Genomic DNA, 21047 nt, shown 5'->3' on the forward strand with positions numbered 1-21047 from the left:
TTATATATTTTTGTTCTTTATGTATCATGTTGTGTCATGGGTCACTGTTTTCTGTATATGTCATGTGCAGCGCTGCGGACCCTTTGTGGCGCCTTATAAATTAAAGATAATAATAATAATAATTAGTTCCCCTTTGCGGTTGCTGTGCTCTGCCTTGATCCTGCAATTTGCAATGGAGTTTGGTTTGTGATTGTTTCAGAATTACCAGCGAGTGATGACAGATTACTCCTGAGGTGTTTAAAACTCTCTACTGTAAGAACAAGTGGGACTATTAACGAGCATTGCTGCAAGACAATCCCAACTCAACCTTTATACCAGCTAAGTTAATAGTCCATGGCCAATTAGCAGTTACAGATTTAGCTGACATTTGAAATATTGGTGGTTTCAAAGATTGACAGATCATTTTGTTTACAAATTCAAATTCCTCAATTAATAAAACACATGATTGACACATTATTGTTACTAACTATTCTATTGCCTCCTGGTAGTATAATAAGCATGTTTCAAAGTTGTTTCCAACCTATTTACTTGTGAGCTGGAGATTTCAGTCCACATCTATCCATTCAAATATAAAAACGCATTAAACTGAGCTCTCCCATCGTCCTCACTTCTGTATTTGTAATAAGAAAAATTTGGTAGCCAGGTTACTGTGTGTTTCTAAGCGTTTGACTATGGTATGAGCCTTATTGTATTCATTCTCTATTCCCTTGTAGTCAGGGCTGTCCTCAGTTTTGAAGTGTGCGGGGATCCTTGACTCACAACTATTGTTTATTCCCCACATCAACTCTATATCTAAATCATGTTGCATACATCTAAAGCACATTGCCAGAATACGTACATATCTCACACAAGACACCACAAAAAAACCTTAATTCATGCACTCATCATCTCCCGCATCGACTATTGCAATTCCCTCCTTACTGGTCTTCCCAAAGTCAGACTTGAACCCCTACAATCTATTTTGCACGCAGCGGCTAGATTGATTTTCCTTGCAAATCGGTCTTCCTCTGCTGAGCCACTCTGTCAGTCTCTACATTGGCTGCCTGTATTTCAATGAATCCAATATAAAATTCTTCTACTAACATACAAGGCCATCAACAAAATTGCATCGACATACATTTCCTCACTTGTCTCAAAATATCTCCCAGCTCAACACCTCCGTTCTGCACAAGATCTGCGTCTCTCTTCCACTCTCATCACATCCTCCCATTCCCGGTACAGGACTTTTATCGGGCTGCACCCACTTTGTGGAATTCCCTCCCTCGCACAGTAAGACTTTCCTCTAGTCTTCAAACCTTCAAGCGTTCTCTGAAAACACACCTCTTCAGACAAGCTTATGATATTCCTCAACCACCATCTTAATCTCCCCTATTACCATCATCTACACAGATAACACAAGACACCAACCCTCTGACCAACATTGCTATACACACACAGCCCACTCAATACTTTTACCTTTGCATTCTAGCTGGTCCAGTGTGCAATATGATGTAGCACATGCCCTTGTGTTTCAAACTCCCATTGTCCTATAGATTGTAAGCTTGCGAGCAGGGTTCTCTTACCTCTCTGTCTGTATGTATTACCCAGTATTGTTTTATTACTGTTTGTTCCCCATTGTAAAGTGCTACGGCATTTGCTGGCGCTATATAAATAAATGTTGATGATGATGAATTACAAGCTACTCCATCTGTCACTGTATACAGGTGCGGCAGGGGCGTGGCATGCAATGCGGACTTGGAGTCTAGCCTGTATCGGGGCCGGGGCTGTCCTTCAATCTGATGTCTGACCAGACATTTGTTAATGTTCTGTATATGCAAACTACACTAAAAAATGCAAATGTTAAAAGAGTGTATAGCTTCTTTTTTTTTTTTTTTTTTTAAGGGAAAACACAAAAAAAACAGTATGTTGCTTTTCTAATGTGACTTATTTTCCCTATAAATTTGCCTCCAGAATTCAGGACATTATCCGCGGACGCCCGATAACGCCGACAGTTGTGCAGCCTGCACACTATGTACCATCACTCTTCACTGTTTACTAACCAAATACATAAACGTGTCATTTAAATATTTGTTTTGTATTCCTCCCGTGAAGTCGAATGCTTTTCTTCTGCCAAAAGCTCATGTCAGTCTTGATGGCTAAAATTAGCTTCTCTCCTGGAATCTGTTTATTAATTCACACTTGTGCTCGGAGCGGAACAAGAAACAACTATTTTATATTTTTTGTTAATCATTGAATTATTCTCATCGGTTCCCTGCAAAGCACATTCATAATCCCTCCGTAGATATAAATGTGTATATTATGGATCTATTTTTCTAAATGTACCTGTAAATTTTTATTACATCTAATTAACCACATACCTAAAACTAGAATGTTTTAATTCTCGGCTGTCAGACGAGCGCAGCATTCTCCGGGAGAACAGAATTTAGAAGATAATTGGATTTATATTTTTGCTGCTTCCAGACTGGTTTGGGCTTGTTACAAATAAAGGCCATATACAAGTGTTTACTCCATTAAATCTGTCCCACTTTAACAATTTATCAATGTCAACCTCTTAACATGTACACATTGCCAATACACAGTGGAAGCAGCCATCTTGTAACCAATATTCATGAGCATGCAGCCAATTAAGCAAGTTCCTACTTAACCAATAGGCTACAGAGAACCAGTAAGGAGTAGGGGTAAGAATGCTGGAGTCAGTGATGGAGGATCAGTAAGGAGTAGGGGTAAGAATGCTGGAGTCGGTGATGGAGGATCAGTGAGGAGCAGGGGTAAGGGTGCTGGAGTCTGTGATGGAGGACCAATAAGAAGCAGGGGTAAGAATGCTGGAGGCGGTGATGGAGGATCAGTAAGTAGCAGGGGTAAGATTGCTGGAGTCGGTGATGAAGGATCAGTGAGCAGCAGGGGTAAGGGTGCTGGAGTCGGTGATGATGGATCAGTAAGGAGCAGGGGTAAGAATGCTGGAGTCGGTGATGGAGGATCAGTAAGGAGCAGGGGTAAGAATGCTGGGGTCGGTGATGGAGGACCAATAAGAAGCAGGGATAAGAATGCTGGAGGAGGTGATGGAGGATCAGTAAGGAGCAGGGGTAAGAATGCTGGAGTCGGTGATGGAGGATCAGTAATGAGCAGGGGTAAGAATGCTGGAGTCGGTGATGGAGGATCAGTAAGTAGCAGGGGTAAGAATGCTGGAGTCGGTGATGGTGGACCAGTAAGAAGCAGATTTTCTAATACCATCAAAGGAACATTACCCTGAATCATTACTTAATTAAAAACTATAGATTTCCCAATGACAGATATTGAAAAATTATACAGGTTTTTTTTAAGACAGTTTGGCGAAGAGAATCTATTTCAGTGTCTCATATAAGTAAACAGCGCAGCGGATGTCACATGTGATAATCGCTGTGTGCAGCAATATGGGGCTACACTATTTCCTCACTGATCAGTAAGGCGGTGTCATGGCACTGCCACGTGACCAGTGGGCACAGCTACCAATGTACAACCACAGGACCTGCTGGGACACTTGCTGCATTCAGATGTATATTATATATAGAATAATGTACCCCCTTCTGTAGATTATAAGAGTATTAGAGGTCACAGAGTTTCATGACCCTGAGTGCTTTTATACAGGGCATGGAACCCGACTTCTAATATCCATAGTAACTAACATAGGGCACATTATTCTTTATAATACACAGGCTTTAATTTACAATAAAAAGCCACATAGAGAAATAACAATAAAGACAGAAGGTAACAAAAACATATATTGTGCCGCAAGCAGCTATACCATGCCCTCCAACACAGTACATCCACCCACATGCATTTCAGTCCCTGAGTTGCAGCCTTTACTACCAAACAGTCTCCCTAAGCCCCGCCCCTCCATTAATTACTTTTTAAACTCTTCAATGGCCCTGGTAGTGTGCGGGTATCTCACATATCCCTTACGGTGCCATCTCGGGAGTATAAAAATGCTCTCAGTCTACCGGTTACCTGCAGGTGAATGCACAGAACAGTTATGGAGATGGAGCACTGTCCAGTAAGTAATTATGGTATTTTAGTATCAGGTGATAGCTCCTCTATAAACCAAACTTGCATTAATGCCAGATATTCTTATTATAAAGGTATTGTGTAATGTACAAACCGGTTTAAAGGGCCACTGAACCCTGAAATTGCCTTTTTTACAGATATGACCCATGAAGTTCCATAGGACATTTCTGCACAGCAAGTCTGCCAAGCTGTCAGTCATTCTGTGTCTGCTGTGTTATAGAAGCTCTTCACTCCTAACATTACAACCCGCTGAAAGAGAGCGTGCTATAAACACTTATTTCATGTATACTATGAAGTTCAGTAATATACAGCCTTTAGTAATATTTAAATCTCAAATAGTGGCTTAACTTGCTCTTTAAACTTAAATAACTAATGTGAAAGGCTTTGTTGGTAACCCCCCAAAAATAGCAAAAAACGAGCCAACCCCCCAACTTACTGAGATAAAAAAGGAGAAAACAATAAAACACTGGCTGGTATAATATGTTACAATGTAATTTACATAATTAAGCGGAGGTTAATTTAAGGGAAAAACAGAACCATTTATTTCACTGTCCGGCAGCTGTGTGACATTTCCCAGCATTAGAATCACAGTAACACTTATAATTACCTAGCAGGGATCATTTTATTTATTAAGCGCAGCATAATTACTATTTCAAACCTTAAATATTAGTTTAAATTGACTTCCTCCTTTTTGTAAGATGTGATATATTTCAGGATAAAATGAGGCAGTATCTCAGCTAAATAATTCAGGCGTCACATCAATGATTCAAGGTTTTAGTATTAGTTATGTCTTACAGCACCAATATCCAATGGGAGAATATTTCTGTTTAACGGTCCGTGTGCCTGAAGATTAAATTGCTCTCTTTCAACGTTGGACAGTTTGCCTTAATACAGCGAATCGTCTGTCCCATCATTAGGGGACGCACATTCTAGACACATTTTATGGTCTCTTTGTGCGTGCTGAAACTAGCTTAGGAGGTTGTGTCTGCAATCCGTCCCCACAATGTTATATTATGAAAGGTATTATCACAAATGTATAAGAGTGAAGAAAGGGGCTTTGGGAGCAGATCATCATCAGCTATTTATATAGCGCCGCTAAATCCGCAGCGTGGTACAGAGAACTCACAGCAGTCCTTGCCCACTTAACGCAAGACTCTCTTTGATTAAATGTATAGGGGCACATTTATCAATATTCACATAAAGTGAAAAGTAGTTTTCAATCCTTATCGCAATGATAAGGATTGAACTACTTCTCACATTTATGTACAGCCCTGCACAGAAGCAGCAGTTCCGAAAAACTGCTGTTTCAGTGATAAAAAAAAATCATACTTACCCCCCTCTTCGGAAGCGCTGTCTTCGGGTCTTCTCTTCACTCTTCAAGTGCGCATGTCCAGTTCCAAGAACTGGACATGCGCACACAGATCCCCTCTCTGTCTCTGCAACGATAGTTGCAGAGAGAGAGCTGTGAGTGACAGGGAGGGATCATGTGATCCCTCCACACATGCGCTGTCCAGCTCTGCTCTCCGGAGCAGAGCTGACAGCATTAGATTTCTTCAATTCCGATGTACGCCAGCTGCGTACATTAACATGACAAGTTCCCGAAAAATGTTTTTTCGGGACTTGTTAGATTGCGGCCAGGAGCAGTCACCATTCTGTTGAATGGTGACTGCTCCCAAAAATGAAGAGGAGTGCAAAGCAGCAGATATCCATGATATCTGCTGCGATGCCCCCTTAATAAATTTGCGGAGGACACTGTGGGACCTTAATGACCCGTTAAAAGCACTATCGTGCTTTATTAAATATGCCCCATAGTTTTAAAATTATTATGGCGATAAAGGTAATGTGCTAGAGGGTCTATTGTGTTGCTTACCATATAGATATATATGTAGCTATAGATATATACACACACACACACATATATATACATACACACACATATACACAACCACTAGTCAGGACTAGTTATAAACCTCATGTATCGGAAATAGAAGAGTAAAAGCCTGACTGACAGACGCTAGGAGCGGACTGTTTATTAGATTTGCTCTATTTAGAACAATTTATCATCTGGCTGACAGTTGTAGCGGAACTACGCTTCGGGCCACATTAATATCACACAGATGAGGCCCCCCCTCCCCACCTCACCCGGCTTCTCCTTCTGTAACAAAATCGTTTTAGAAATTCCAAAGCACTTTTATGAAAAAGATTGTAAATATGTGGCAGTTTCAATTCACACGGTATCAGAGGCTGTGCGCTGGAATACACTCACGCCCACGCTCCAATCTAATTGAGGTTTGCTGGGTTTTGCATTGCAGTGAATTCATTGAATAACTACGTGTCTACACATTAACAATAAATGAATACTTAAAAAAAAAAAAAAAAAAAAAAAAAAAAGAGAACAAGCATTTAAATCCTGTAAAATATTGTGGCTTTATGTTCTAGTCATTGAGACAAGGTGGCATTGCCCGCCAACAGGCACCAGCTGGGCATAATAGCAACGGTCGGTATATATACTGACTATCAGTAAATACCTAGCAACATTTTAAACTGTCAATAAGAAATAAAAGCTATCTTCCTTCTCTTTTGGTAGAATTCCCAACTGCAACTACGAGGTGGCCACACTCCCATCCCAAAAATTAGAATGTTCAGAGGTATCCTTTTGGAGAAAGGTTGATACAATGTATCAGTGCGTCAGTAACGAATTATGCCCATCAGTAAATGTCTATAAATTTGTCAATAAAACATTTGGGTAGGGCACCCTAATCTTCACCGTCAACATGGGATGGGGCTTCACGATTAGGGGTGAAACCGCATGATTTAGAGGTCTGGTTTGGTTATGGGCTAAAATTTCTCAATTTCAAAACATAAGCAGTTTGTGCTGAACCAATAATACATAACTAATAGCCGATCGGTTTACTAGGAGCGAATGACATCATTGATTCTACTGAATTAACAAGACTTTCTCATACATTTTGGCTGAGCACCCAAATTTCTCCGTCCATTGAGAGAAGGTGACTCATCCAATTTAATGAAAGGTGTCTGCGTTTCTTTGCTTGTCAGTTTCCATGGTGGATTCTTACAGACTCTGCTCTTCCTGGGAGATTTAGACTTAGTATACTATAAATAGGGACTTTCTGCTGCGTCTAACAATACACCATCAGTATTAGTTGTATCTCCCCTGTACGGGAAACCCCTCAACAACCGCAACAAAAGAGAACACAATTCAATTCCTACACATTGGTAATAAAGAGTACTACAGATTAATTGCCCCTTCTCTATTTTTGTCCTGGTTTCTCAATTGGATTCACCTTCATAATCCGTGTCACTGTTTTCAGATAATCCTCCTTTGTGCGATGTGAACGTGTATATCCTGCTTTACGGGTCTAGTTAGGGTCACCAACAAATCATTTTGCATCTGCACATGTATAACTCGGAAAAGATGAATGCATTTATAAAAATACCCCTATAGTTCCAAAGACAAACAAACAGCGTCTCGTACTTGCCTACATTTGATACGTTTCTTTGTTCGTGTTTACTGAGTTGAGTGGGGCTAAATTATATAATTCACCGTATCGCAGTACATTCCCGCCCACACATACTTGCCAACTCTCCCGGAATTTCCGCAAGACTCTTGAATTCTGGGTAGGTCTCCCTAGTAGGCAATTCCCCAGCGTCCTGCCCACTTCCTAGAGATGGGGACCTCCATGACGCGAGCTGTCCCGAATCCTGTCATTTTGGCCCCTTCCCTCCATGGCAAAATGACACACTTGCGGGGCCAAATGACGGCTTTCGCGGGATTCAAGGGCCCCTTGGATGCCCGAGGACCCTGGGCTGTAGCTCAGTTAGCACTCGGGTTAATCCGGCCCTGGTTGTGTTTTGTCAAAAGGCCATATCTGCTACTCATTCAGATGTCTTCAACTCTGAATACTTGCATACAACTTGTCCATCACAAGTTACACTCTGAATTAGGCCCAAAATGTTTCTACTGTGTGCAGGTGATCGTTATACTTTAAGGGAATGGAAAGTAGGATAAAGTTCAGGATTGCTGAATAGGATGAAAATAACCAGGGTATTGCTACATCAACTGTACTCTACATGTACTGTGAATAACCATCATTTTATTTTCTACATTTATATTAATTCATTTAAGAGATAAAGTGTCTGCTGTGTGTCTGACCTCACCCTCTGCTGAGATACGTAGGTTACAAAGTCGGTTTAAGGTTATGGTCTCACTGCATTAATAAAAAACGCTAATGGCTTTTAATTGAATATCAAGGACACAACTTGTGACTCCGAAATTCCATTCAGTAATGAATTTTTCCACTTCTAATCTGCATAATGTCATAATATCATGCCCCACTTCAAGCTAGAAAAGCTTCAGCTATGAAGATGAATTTAATGACCTCTAAATAGTCCAGCTATTTACCTTCATCATCTCACTTGGTTTTTTTCACGAGCAATAACAATCCTGTAGACAGCAGTCCTAGTTCTTGCTTTTTAAATTAAATAGTAGGGCAGATTGTAAATGTGGTTGAACAGGGCAAGAACATTGGGCACACTACTAGATAGACACTGGGTGAGAACATGTACGTAGGCATCTAAGACTAAGGTGCAATACTGAGCACATCCCTCATAATGGCCAAATATAACATAACAAATAACAGGGATATAAATGTTATCCTGCGCTCTCATGGCCTTAAACTAATCTAAACCACTACAACATTGGCGGTATGATAATAAAGGATTGACTTGTTGCTGAATAAAAATGAATATATCATTTGCACAATAGGAAAAATAAGATACTTTTTCTAGGTATATACATATTTAATATACATGGTGTGGCAGGCCTAATGGACTATTGTAAACAGCCCAATGGCTAGCACATACAATTCTCCATATAGCCCACACAAGTGTGTGTGTGTCTGTGTGTATGTGTATATTAGGGAATTTAGATTGTAAGCTCCAATGGGGCAGGGACTGATGTGAGTGAGCTCTCTGTACAGCGCTGCGGAATCAGTGGCGCTATATAAATGAAAGGTAATGATTCTCAAACAACGGTTGTCCCCACTATGTGTGACAACTCAGTCAAATCAAGGGTAACCATTAACATTGGTAATAAATGAGGCACAAAAAGTACTAAAAGTAACTTTTCTCTTGTATTTCCCTATGTTCGTTTTGCTCAGTCTCAGATCAGAAATGTAGAAATATAGAAATCATGAATGTCTGTTCAGATGCATTGTCCCATTGCGGTCCTGCAGAACTGGAGATAGACCGAGTCTTATTCAGTCAGCTTCCGCCAGGAACCCAACATTCCGTGGAATTATCACACTTCTATAGCGCGGTGGTGATTTGCTCAGTCTTTGTTGTGACAGCATTCGTCTCTGCACAGCTGTGCCGTCCTTATACAGAGAGGAGGCTTATCATCCAATTAAGTTCTACGGGGCGTTATTTTTCCTTCACATCTCTATCTGCTTCTTGTATATTCATGTCTTACTCCGCCAACCTTCTTATGAAGGATGATTTGCATAAAGCTGTTCCCAGACTCCATAAAAGGGGGTTGTTCTCTGTAGAACTTCTAACAAATAATCAGCTTCACATTGCTCCATGAAAGCCATCTGCATTCTGCATAGAATAGAAAGTAGCAGCTGTTCTCGTTTACACGTATATTTTATGTGCAGAATATAAGTAACTATGGCGTACTTAGTCGGACATTACAGATAACCCATCTAGTGAGAAAAAGTTGCAGTATTTAATAAGGTATTGCATGTATGATTGAAAAAGTAAAAAATTATGTAAGTGAAGTTCAATAAATGATTTTTTTTTCCACACTTCTTGACCCAAAGCTACGGGTGCTGGTTTGACAGACGCAGGAGCTACACAATTTCATCATGGCAGACAGCCAACACCTTCATGATTTTGGCTGGGAGGCTGGTTCTCTCTTAGGAAGTATGTGTGAATACACAGAGAGAAAGGCAGAGGAGCTGGTAGAAGGAGTGAAGGATTCTTCTATGTTTCCTTTATACTTATTTGAGACAACTAGGAATTCTATTATGCCAGTGATTTTGGCTGGCTGTAATAGCTGCATTGAGGGCTTGGTTTGCTGGAGCGTTGGTTGATTGATTGATGGGATCCCATATTTCGATAGTCCAAGGTTTGTCTTTCTCTGGCCAGACAGCATTAACAGCTGGCAATTATTATAGTGTTCACCAGACCTATGTGTGCTGGATGGGGGAATTAATGCTGCTCGTGGGCGGTGCTATTCTTCTACTGCTTAATGAGTGGGTGGCTGAGCTCCTGAGCTTTCCCTGATGCTCCCACAAATCTTATTCTGGCCTTGTACTAAGCTCTGGACAGACTATTATAATGTAATAATACAGGGTGAAGGCATTGCAGATTTAGCATAAGTCTGTGCAGCCTATGTAGCCACTACAACACTTTGAAAATTACTTTCAATGCAGCACCTCAATGTACACTCTAGGTGCATTTTAAAGGGAAAGCACCGCCACCATAATATCGAACCTGACAATATTCCCAAATCCATCCAAACAATGTCCATTTTCTCATTCCCCAAGTTAGTAATGAGAAGTGAATTAAAGGGTTAATGGTTTGCTAACAGCACCGCCAGCAGTAAGGTTAACGGAATGTTCATAATAGTGTGTTTTACAGTCGAGAAATCTCTTTGTGTATAATCCTCAGTGGGGCTTATTAGTAGGTTTGTGATATCTCTTCTTGGTGCTCCAGCCTCCCCCCTCTGAGCGGTTATGAGGCTCACAGAGCATTCTGTGTTCCTTATATGATCATGTAGTTTGTAGATAACTATATAATAAAATTTCATTGGCTCTGCAGAGACAGTTATGCCATCACTGATACATTATTGCAATAAATAAATGGTACTGAATTGTAATCTGGACAAATAATTACCTCATCAGTAAATATATATAGATAAACGAATGTATTGGAAAATGGGGACGGTTGAAATATAGGCAGGACTGATTTTTTTTTTGTAATCAATAAAGAATTTTTTTAAGACCTAAATGAGAGCCAAAAATTAGGGGGTTGGGCGAGTTTTCATCCCCCTCCTATTGGAGCGTCCGTGTTATACACAGTGTGCTGTGATGCATATATACAATATACAGCCTATGTTTGTACATAAGCCACAGAACAAGTTCTGCCTACGCTGGGAACATGATTGAATCTCCAGTTCAGGAGAGTTGTCTATTCCTCTCTCCAGTGGGCTCAGTAAATATATGCGCTAGTATCTGGGAAAGCAGTGAATCCGCATCCAATCACTTTATATACTCACAGCATGGATAGCACCAGGCCCCGGGATCCTGCAACCTCCAGCATTCGCAGCCACAAAGCAATTACTGGGGGTATGTGCATCTCTGAAAGCACCGGGGATGTGTTATCGTGTTGTGTGCAAACACTAGCAGGAAAAACGATGCTCCTGGAAATTGCACTTTGTATAATACAATAAGCTGTAAGATTCCAGCACCGAGTCTCCCCCCGGGTGTCGGTGGAGAGACAGGAGGATCTCGGGCATCAAAGCCACAGGGGAGAAGCCATACAATGTGAATCTGAATCGCTGGCTCTGCAGCAAGCCTCATTTAGATTACCTGGCACACATTTACCAACTTACTGAGCTATTATGGGGAACAGCTGATGCCAAAATAAGCTGCATTGATCATTTCTCTGCAGAGCCAGGTACTGCAAAGCAGAGGTTGCAACTCCCCGCAAACGTTTCATTTTAGGACAGCTATATGGGCGAGAATTGCGGAGCTCCACAATTAATATACAGTACATCCATTCACTGACTCCTATAAGCACCTTTCTGGCTACAGAATTCAACATGATTATACAACCTCCATGATTCACTGAGACCCTTGGGCCCTATTCTGACCCCAAAATAATATGCCATCTCTTGTCTGCTTTGTAGGACCCCTCACTGTGTGACATAGGACAGCAGTATATGCTCTGTATAACCATTTCTAAATCAGGTCCACTGTGTGATAACATCTTGTCACCTCACTCCATCGAGAATTCACAACTAATGGGTAGATTTATCAAACCTCCCACAAAAAAAGCTGAAGGTGTTGCCCATAGCAACCAATCAGATTCTAGCTATCATGTTCTAGAATTTACTAAACAAATGATAGCTAGAATCTGATTGGTTGCTATGGGAAACACCTCTACTTTTCCTTCTTAGGTGGTCTACTCCCAAATCTTCCCCCAAAATCTGCTTACGATGAGTTCACAAATGTATAAAAATATTTATATATCTATATCTCTATCTATCTATCTATCTATATATATATATATATATATATATCTATCCCGATCTAGGTAGGGCGGTCCCAATTTGAGGGCACTTTGTCCCACTGCTGCCGTACATGGCAGAGCAGCGGTGAACGGGTAAAGCAAATGGTTTTTGGTGGGGGGTACGAGGAGGTCTAACACTTCAAAACTGCTAGGCACTCTCCGGGGTGAACACACTTCCATCCCACCAAGAAACAAATATTTGGAGATATGATTTAACCAAAATTAGATCATATTTAAGATTGTGCAATAAACATTTGCCACTTCCATAAATACATCCGTAACCTGTATCTACAGATCAGGACAAGCATTGTAACTCTGAACCTCCCTTAACCTAAAGACTACAGCTGGAAAACGCCCTTGTGTACAAGGAATTTAGTTTATTCCACAGTTATAATTGCTGTCACTTATAAACGTCCAGAGGAACAGTTAATTTACGTCATCTTTTTTTTTTGAGGTGCAAATCTTTAGTTACTGTTGGTGACTGTGCCATTGTTACTGCCATTTATCAAATCAAGCCAAGTACTATTATAATGCCAGCCACAAAGCGCTACAGAGAAAATCCCCTGACAGTAACCCAGCCACTCATCCCCTGCTATAAATACATACTATTTCAGCAACAGATCAGGAGCGCTGCCGTTTCGCCTCCATCATCATTTCAGAAATGCTTTTATATTTTTAAGTGCACGTATTTAAATTCCTGTACAAAGCTGCCCTAAGTAAACCCGTCACAAAAATCTTTAAAGGAATTAATTTTTTGCAAATTGCAGTTATACAATTCCTCACAAACGGAACAAATAAAAGCGTGAGGCCCGTACATCAAGCAGCGCCATTGTACACTATCATCATCATATAACGCACTTGTCATCTGTAATTGTGCATCTGTTTAAGATGTCGCAACAAAAGCTCAAACGTTAAATTGCCGTACAAAGTAGAGCTAGGGAAAGGTGATTGTAAACCAGTAATATTATTATTATTATCCTTTATTTATAGGGCGCCACAACGGGTCCGCAGTGCCGTACAGAGAGCGCAGGAAGAAACACAATTCAGTACTTAAATGAATAAAGATTTAAGGGCTAACTCTATTCCAAAAATAATCATATCTCTCCCATGTCCCTCATATCCTATCCATCCATTTCTCATATCTATCTATATATCTCTATATCTCATATCTATCCATCTACCTATCGCATCTATCTATCTCTTATCTATTGATATATCTCATATCTATCTATCTCTCATATCTATCTATCTCATCTATCCATCTATCTACTTGTCTCATATGTATCCATTTTTTATCTATCTCTCATATCTATTGATCTATCTATCTCACATGTCTAGCTATCAATCTCATATCTCTTATAGCTACCCATCTATCTATCTATCTATCTATCTCATATCTATCAAATCTATCTCATCTGTCCATCTATCTACTTATCTCATATCTATTCATTTTATATCTATCTATTTATCTCTCATATCTATTGATCTATCTATCTTACATGTCTAGCTATCAATCACATCTCTCTTATAGCTATCCACATAGCTATTTCATCTATCTCATCTATCCATCTTATCTATCTATATTATATCTATCCATCTGTCTATCTCATATTTGCGGGCAGCACAGTGGTTGGCATTGCTGCCTCACAGCACTGGGGTCATTGGTTCAATTCCAACCCAAGGCCCTATCTGTGTGGAGTGTGTATGTTCTCCCCGTGTATGAAGGATTTCTCCAAGAGCTCCAGTTTCCTCTCCTCACTCCAAAAAACATACTGGTAGATGTCAGAAGCCAATTAACGTATCACATATCTATATATGTCCTATCTCTAGGCTGGGAAAGACCTGGCAATGAGCTGTATTGAACCTTGCAGTGTAGGTGCATAGTTTCAGAAGATGAGAAAGTCCTTTCCCTGCTACGTCATGCACAGTATCATACAATAGATCAAAGTAAAGAAAGTCATGTAAAAACAAAAAGTTCTAAATGTATTCTAATGTCAATAACATATTGTTAATAAGTAGAAGTCTCCTGAAAGAACATTTCTATTATTTAAGATCCAACTGGGGCCAGAATCTTTCCAAGGACCATTAATGGAAACGGGGAACAGTTTGAGGTGAGTCTTGATGAGCGTTGAATCTTTAAGTACAGCAGGGGTAAAAGAGAAGGGAATGTAGATTAGTTCCCAATGCCCCAACCCCTTCCAGAACCAGGTACGACACAATGATTTAAGACATTGACCACATGGTCAAACCAAATAAAACAATAAATACTGAGCTGTAACAGAAGTCTAAGATTTTTGGCTTTTTCATTATTTTCATGTCATGTAGGAAAAAAACTCAAAACAGGAAACCGCAGTTCCTGTGTGATGAGAATGAATGAAGCTTTAGGTACTGGCTGTTGAAGCAGATATAGATTTATACCTCGGAGCTTTCATGATCTTTGACTTTTTCTGAAAATGCACCAAGCTAACAGGATCTTCTGTCCAGTTACTCATCCCTGGAAGATCACATATATCACTTCTACACTTTGATACTTTCATTACCTAAAGCCAAGTTTCAGATTTAGTTGAGAAATAACGGGACTGTTTCCCTTTGTACTAATAATATACAACAAGGAGCCGGATTCCGGTTTCATATGTACATTCTCCAAAACTATATGAATTTCTTAAAGTCATTACACATACTGGAAAACAATGTCAATTTCCTAAATATATATATATAGTAATCATTATTCTGATTATAGCCTATAGAATATTGCATTACTTACCGTAGTGTTGCTAAGGTAATCATCAATTACCAAGAACACACCAGAGCTCATGAGACACAAATTGGGCGTTCCTCTCATATACAGCGATTCCCAATAACATGTAAATTAATACAGACATTTATATTTTCATTGTCATAATCCCAGAATGACCTGAGAACAATCTGCAGCAGATTTCATACAGTTACATAGTACGCGGCTGTTATAGGCAATGATAATCTTTAAAGACTTAAAAACTCACCATTCTGTGCAGCTTCTCCTCAAGCTCTGAATTTATTCTTTGTAAAGACAAGTAATTGGTTTGTATTCTAGAAAAAAATAAACAAAACATAAAAGATAAGAAACTGTAGATTGGGCTGTGTGTTCAAAGAATTAATGCACAACAGAAATTTTCTGCAAACATTGACTGATCCCGTGCAGATACATATTAACCTATCGGCAAGATGGACTAGGACCGAATGGTGTACTTTGTTCTATTATGATAATGTTCTACCCTTCTAATATACACATGAAAATAGCATACCGGCACTGGGATTAATGCCACTTAATACTCAGCTAAACACCAGAACGCAGCAGACCTCACACGTAGAATATATACCCAGGGAAAACACACATATACAATATCATGGGCATAAGACAGGAATTCTAACAACTCACATGTAAGTAGAGATTAAGGGGGATTTAAGGGAGCGCAAAATATGCAAGTGCACCTTTCACCTTGTATAAATGCGCCCATTTGGCGCCGTCGCTCGTACATAGGTGCACACACACATTCCGGATTTGGGACCTGCCCCCGGGATATCAGCCTGCACCTACTTTTGCGAGATTGGAGATTAGGCTAGAAATGGACACGCTGGATAGACAGGCGCTTCTTCCAACCATGTAAAATAATCTTACCCCCGCAAAACAAAACCTAGAGGACTGGGTATCTAGTGAGCTTTGGTTCCAATTCCGATGTCCTCACAGTGTTCACCACCACTAAAAGGCGACTTATACCCTTTGTTTTTTTATCTCTGTAATTTATCAAAGAAATGTTACTGAATCAGCTGAGCGATAAGGCAGCTACCCTTCCATACCGGTCCAGAGTGACAAGGGTTAACCAAGCCAGTCATGGGTATGCCGGCCAGCTCCTGCTCTGGGGAGCTGAAAGCTTTTGGGCTTTCTGTTGCACTAATAAAAATAGATTAAAAATATTTAAATAGTAAAAAAAAATATTGAAAGCCTTTCAACGCAGTCCCCTGCTGCATCCAATCAGAACTGGCAGAATGACAGACCGTAGGGATTTGGTATTTTCGCTCAGTTTATTCCATACAAAACAAAATGTTAAGTTAACATTTAATGTTAAGAATTAGCCTTTAAAGTGGCGGCGAGCGCTGTAACCTTAATTCTTTTAATTCAATACTGCAGCTCATACCTGCGTTGTCAAGATGAAACAAGCACTTATCTTGCATTCTTCTCTTTTTCTACAGAAAACATTTACTGAGTTTATAAAGTATATCATATACAATGTAATGCATGTACCAATAAAAATATGCAAAAATCCACAAGAAGTTGTATTTATTGTTTCATGTAAAAGGTATAATTCACATTATAGTCTTCTCGCATAATCTGCTGCTGCGGGACCATGCTCCTTCCACTATATAACTCTCAGACTGTGGCTTCACATTTGCCCCTTATCACATCATGACACCGCCCCCTAAAACATGCAGAAGTCCTGTGATAGGTCCTCAGTAAGAGGACAGGCCACCGCCTCCCATTACTGCAACCATTCCGATGATCTGATTAGCTACAAACTGTTGTATCTCCGCCCACTTCAAAACTGGAGGACATGCCAGACCAGCAGGAGATAAACATTAAATAAAATAAGGTGCCCAAACCCTGGACACATGTATTTTTTGTTTAATGAGTCTACCCCAAAGCTGCATCTATAGCAACATGTTTCTGAGCACAGAGAATTTAGGTGACGTCTGGTGCGCTTGAATTTAGGAGCCTGGGTGGATGATTTGTGGGTGGAGGGTTTATTTTGGCTTGCGCAGGACTGTGGTGAGTGAGATTAGTGTGGGGAGCAGGACATTTCATTGGTTTAGATGGGTAAACGGGGTGGTAGAGGGGGAGCAGAGTCGTAACTTAGAATTCTAGCGTCTGGGGCGAGAAAGACAAATGCCGCCCCCCTAGCCCTCAATTTTAACCAAATGAACCTAAAATATCCCTAATTTGTGCCCCTCTTCAGCGTTGTGCCCTGGGCGGTCACCCCTGTCGCACAGCCCTAGTTACGGCCCTGAGGGGGAGTTAGCGGAGGATGGAGAAAGTAGGAAATTGGAGAGAAACATTAGCAGGGGAGGTGTGGTGGGGGACAGTAGAAGACAGAGAAGGCAGGTAGAGGGGAAGGGGTGGTATAGAAGAATTGGATGTATGTTGGATAAGAGGGGTGGGTGATAAGAGGGAGGAGGGTTACAGTTGGTGAAGGTAGTACAGGGCTTTGAAGGAGATGCAGATAGCAGTTACAACATAGAGAGAATACAGGAGTAGTGAGCATTACAGGACAGTAAAGCAGTATGGTGGAGCTGTATGGAAATAGACAGCGGCAGGTGGCAGAGTATTGTTGAGTAGCAGAACTGGCAGCAAAGGTGGTGAATATGGGGAAATAGTCACGTAAATGGTGACAGCATCAGGACCAGATGAGGTTTGGTGTCCAGGTAATCCAGATTGGGAAGTTGTATCAGGTGATGGTGTAGCCTACAGCATAGCCTTGTTGGGAGGCCTCATCTAGCTGGAATGCAGGTGTTAGGTCAGATCTGGCTGCGGTATCGGTGGTGTGTCATGTGTTCCGGAACAAGGAAGGATTCCTGGGTTTTAAACACAAGTTGCTACATCCATACTACAACCAAAACACATCCTAATTCTTTGGCTGCATTAGGGGGTTTCATGCCGTGTCCCAGAGCTGTGTGTGATCAAGCCAAACACTGGTTGGCTGTTGAAAGCAACACATACTTAAACAAATAAAGGTGTTACATATATTGGAGCAATAGCCTGGCATGGGGTGGGCATCACACTTTCTTTAAGGTCAGTTTTACCCAAACAAAGGGCGATTGATGAATCACTGATTAGCACATAATTGTTACTTTCTATTTCATTGTTAATACCAAGAGGAGATTGATGATTCTCCACTTGATGATGATCATGAGAATTGGTATATTTTTTAAAAACATGCCCCAGGCTGGGGGTTGATTCACAATAGGACACCAATCAGAAACTTGTCTCGGGATACATTATATTTCACCCAGCTTGGGAGTAGATTCACCGCAAATGCAGCTGAGCCAGTCGGCACATATCCCCATATTCATATCCTTCCCTCTACTGACTTATCTCAATGTACCATGGTTGTGTACTATACTGTAATAGTGGGCGACTTTCTGCACACTATGAATATTTATAATGTAACAGGGTTGAGACAGTGATACCGCCCGTCGCCTCCTTAATAGGTTATTGTGTCCTCTAATTATTCTTAACACTGCAGAAACAATGAATCAGAGCTGTTTTTGTCAGCCTGATAACTCTGCAAAAACTCTGGCAGACGGGAATCATTAGGATCTAATAATAGTAGGACAGATTGTTGTGGGCCAGGGGTGGTATAAAGCTTGTGTGTGCGCTTTCTGGGCTAATTCTGTTATATATAGTATCTATGTGACTGCTGAACAGCATGTTGCTGATGATCACTGGCAAATCACCCGCTAACATTTCTACAGTCCGACCGACCGGCTACTTACAAAGCACAATACAGTGACACAGTTCTATGATATCATTATGTAGCCACTGGCTCACTAAGCAACAAAGATGAAATGATAAGAACTAGTCCAGTCACAGAATATGCTCAAGAATGGTTAATTATCAAATCCAGACTCAGTAATAACCTGTAGAGATACATACTCCAGACCCAGTAATAACCTGTAGAGATACATACTCCAGACCCAGTAATAACCTGTAGAGATACATACTCCAGACCCAGTAATAACCTGTAGAGATACATACTCCAGACCCAGTAATAACCTGTAGAGATACATACTCCAGACCCAGTAATAACCTGTAGAGATACATACTCCAGACCCAGTAATAACCTGTAGAGATACATACTCCAGACCCAGTAATAACCTGTAGAGATACATACTCCAGACTCAGTAATAACCTGTAGAGATACATACTCCAGACCCAGTAATAACCTGTAGAGATACATACTCCAGACCCAGTAATAACCTGTAGAGATACATACTCCAGACCCAGTAATAACCTGTAGAGATACATACTCCAGACCCAGTAATAACCTGTAGAGATACATACTCCAGACCCAGTAATAACCTGTAGAGATACATACTCCAGACCCAGTAATAACCTGTAGAGATACATACTCCAGACCCAGTAATAACCTGTAGAGATACATACTCCAGGCCCAGTAATAACCTGTAGAGATACATACTCCAGACACAGTAATAACCTGTAGAGATACATACTCCAGACCCAGTAATAACCTGTAGAGATACATAGTCCAGACCCAGTAATAACCTGTAGAGATACATAGTCCAGACCCAGTAATAACCTGTAGAGATACATAGTCCAGACCCAGTAATAACCTGTAGAGATACATACTCCAGGCCCAGTAATAACCTGTAGAGATACATAGTCCAGACCCAGTAATAACCTGTAGAGATACATACTCCAGGCCCAGTAATAACCTGTAGTGATACATACTCCAGACACAGTAATAACCTGTAGAGATACATAGTCCAGACCCAGTAATAACCTGTAGAGATACATACTCCAGACCCAGTAATAACCTGTAGATACATACTCCAGACCCAGTAATAACCTGTAGAGATACATACTCCAGGCCCAGTAATAACCTGTAGAGATACATACTCCAGACACAGTAATAACCTGTAGAGATACATACTCCAGACACAGTAATAACCTGTAGAGATACATACTCCAGACACAGTAATAACCTGTAGAGATACATACTCCAGACCCAGTAATAACCTGTAGAGATACATAGTCCAGACCCAGTAATAACCTGTAGAGATACATAGTCCAGACCCAGTAATAACCTGTAGAGATACATACTCCAGGCCCAGTAATAACCTGTAGAGATACATAGTCCAGACCCAGTAATAACCTGTAGAGATACATACTCCAGACCCAGTAATAACCTGTAGAGATACATACTCCAGACCCAGTAATAACCTGTAGAGATACATACTCCAGACCCAGTAATAACCTGTAGAGATACATACTCCAGACCCAGTAATAACCTGTAGAGATACATACTCCAGACCCAGTAATAACCTGTAGAGATACATACTCCAGACCCAGTAATAACCTGTAGAGATACATACTCCAGACCCAGTAATAACCTGTAGAGATACATACTCCAGACCCAGTAATAACCTGTAGAGATACATACTCCAGACCCAGTAATAACCTGTAGAGATACATACTCCAGACCCAGTAATAACCTGTAGAGATACATACTCCAGACCCAGTAATAACCTGTAGAGATACATACTCCAGACTCAGTAATAACCTGTAGAGATACATACTCCAGACCCAGTAATAACCTGTAGAGATACATACTCCAGACCCAGTAATAACCTGTAGAGATACATACTCCAGACCCAGTAATAACCTGTAGAGATACATACTCCAGACCCAGTAATAACCTGTAGAGATACATACTCCAGACCCAGTAATAACCTGTAGAGATACATACTCCAGACCCAGTAATAACCTGTAGAGATACATACTCCAGACCCAGTAATAACCTGTAGAGATACATACTCCAGGCCCAGTAATAACCTGTAGAGATACATACTCCAGACACAGTAATAACCTGTAGAGATACATACTCCAGACCCAGTAATAACCTGTAGAGATACAT

At 40.6% G+C, this 21047-nt stretch overlaps 1 protein-coding gene across 9 annotated transcripts in view; it reads right to left on the reverse strand.

Annotated features, from left to right (window-relative positions):
• The window catches only part of BEGAIN (brain enriched guanylate kinase associated), a 363458-nt gene that overhangs the window by 23577 nt on the left and 318834 nt on the right, over positions 1-21047 (reverse strand). For all 9 annotated transcript variants that reach the window (XM_075191895.1, XM_075191890.1, XM_075191894.1 and 6 more), the window contains one exon: positions 15360-15426. In XM_075191895.1, coding sequence (XP_075047996.1) covers positions 15360-15426 — 67 coding nt within the window. The remainder of the gene's footprint in view (positions 1-15359; positions 15427-21047) is intronic.

The sequence above is a fragment of the Mixophyes fleayi genome, chromosome 12 (assembly GCF_038048845.1).
Source record: "Mixophyes fleayi isolate aMixFle1 chromosome 12, aMixFle1.hap1, whole genome shotgun sequence".
Lineage (NCBI taxonomy): Eukaryota > Metazoa > Chordata > Amphibia > Anura > Limnodynastidae > Mixophyes > Mixophyes fleayi.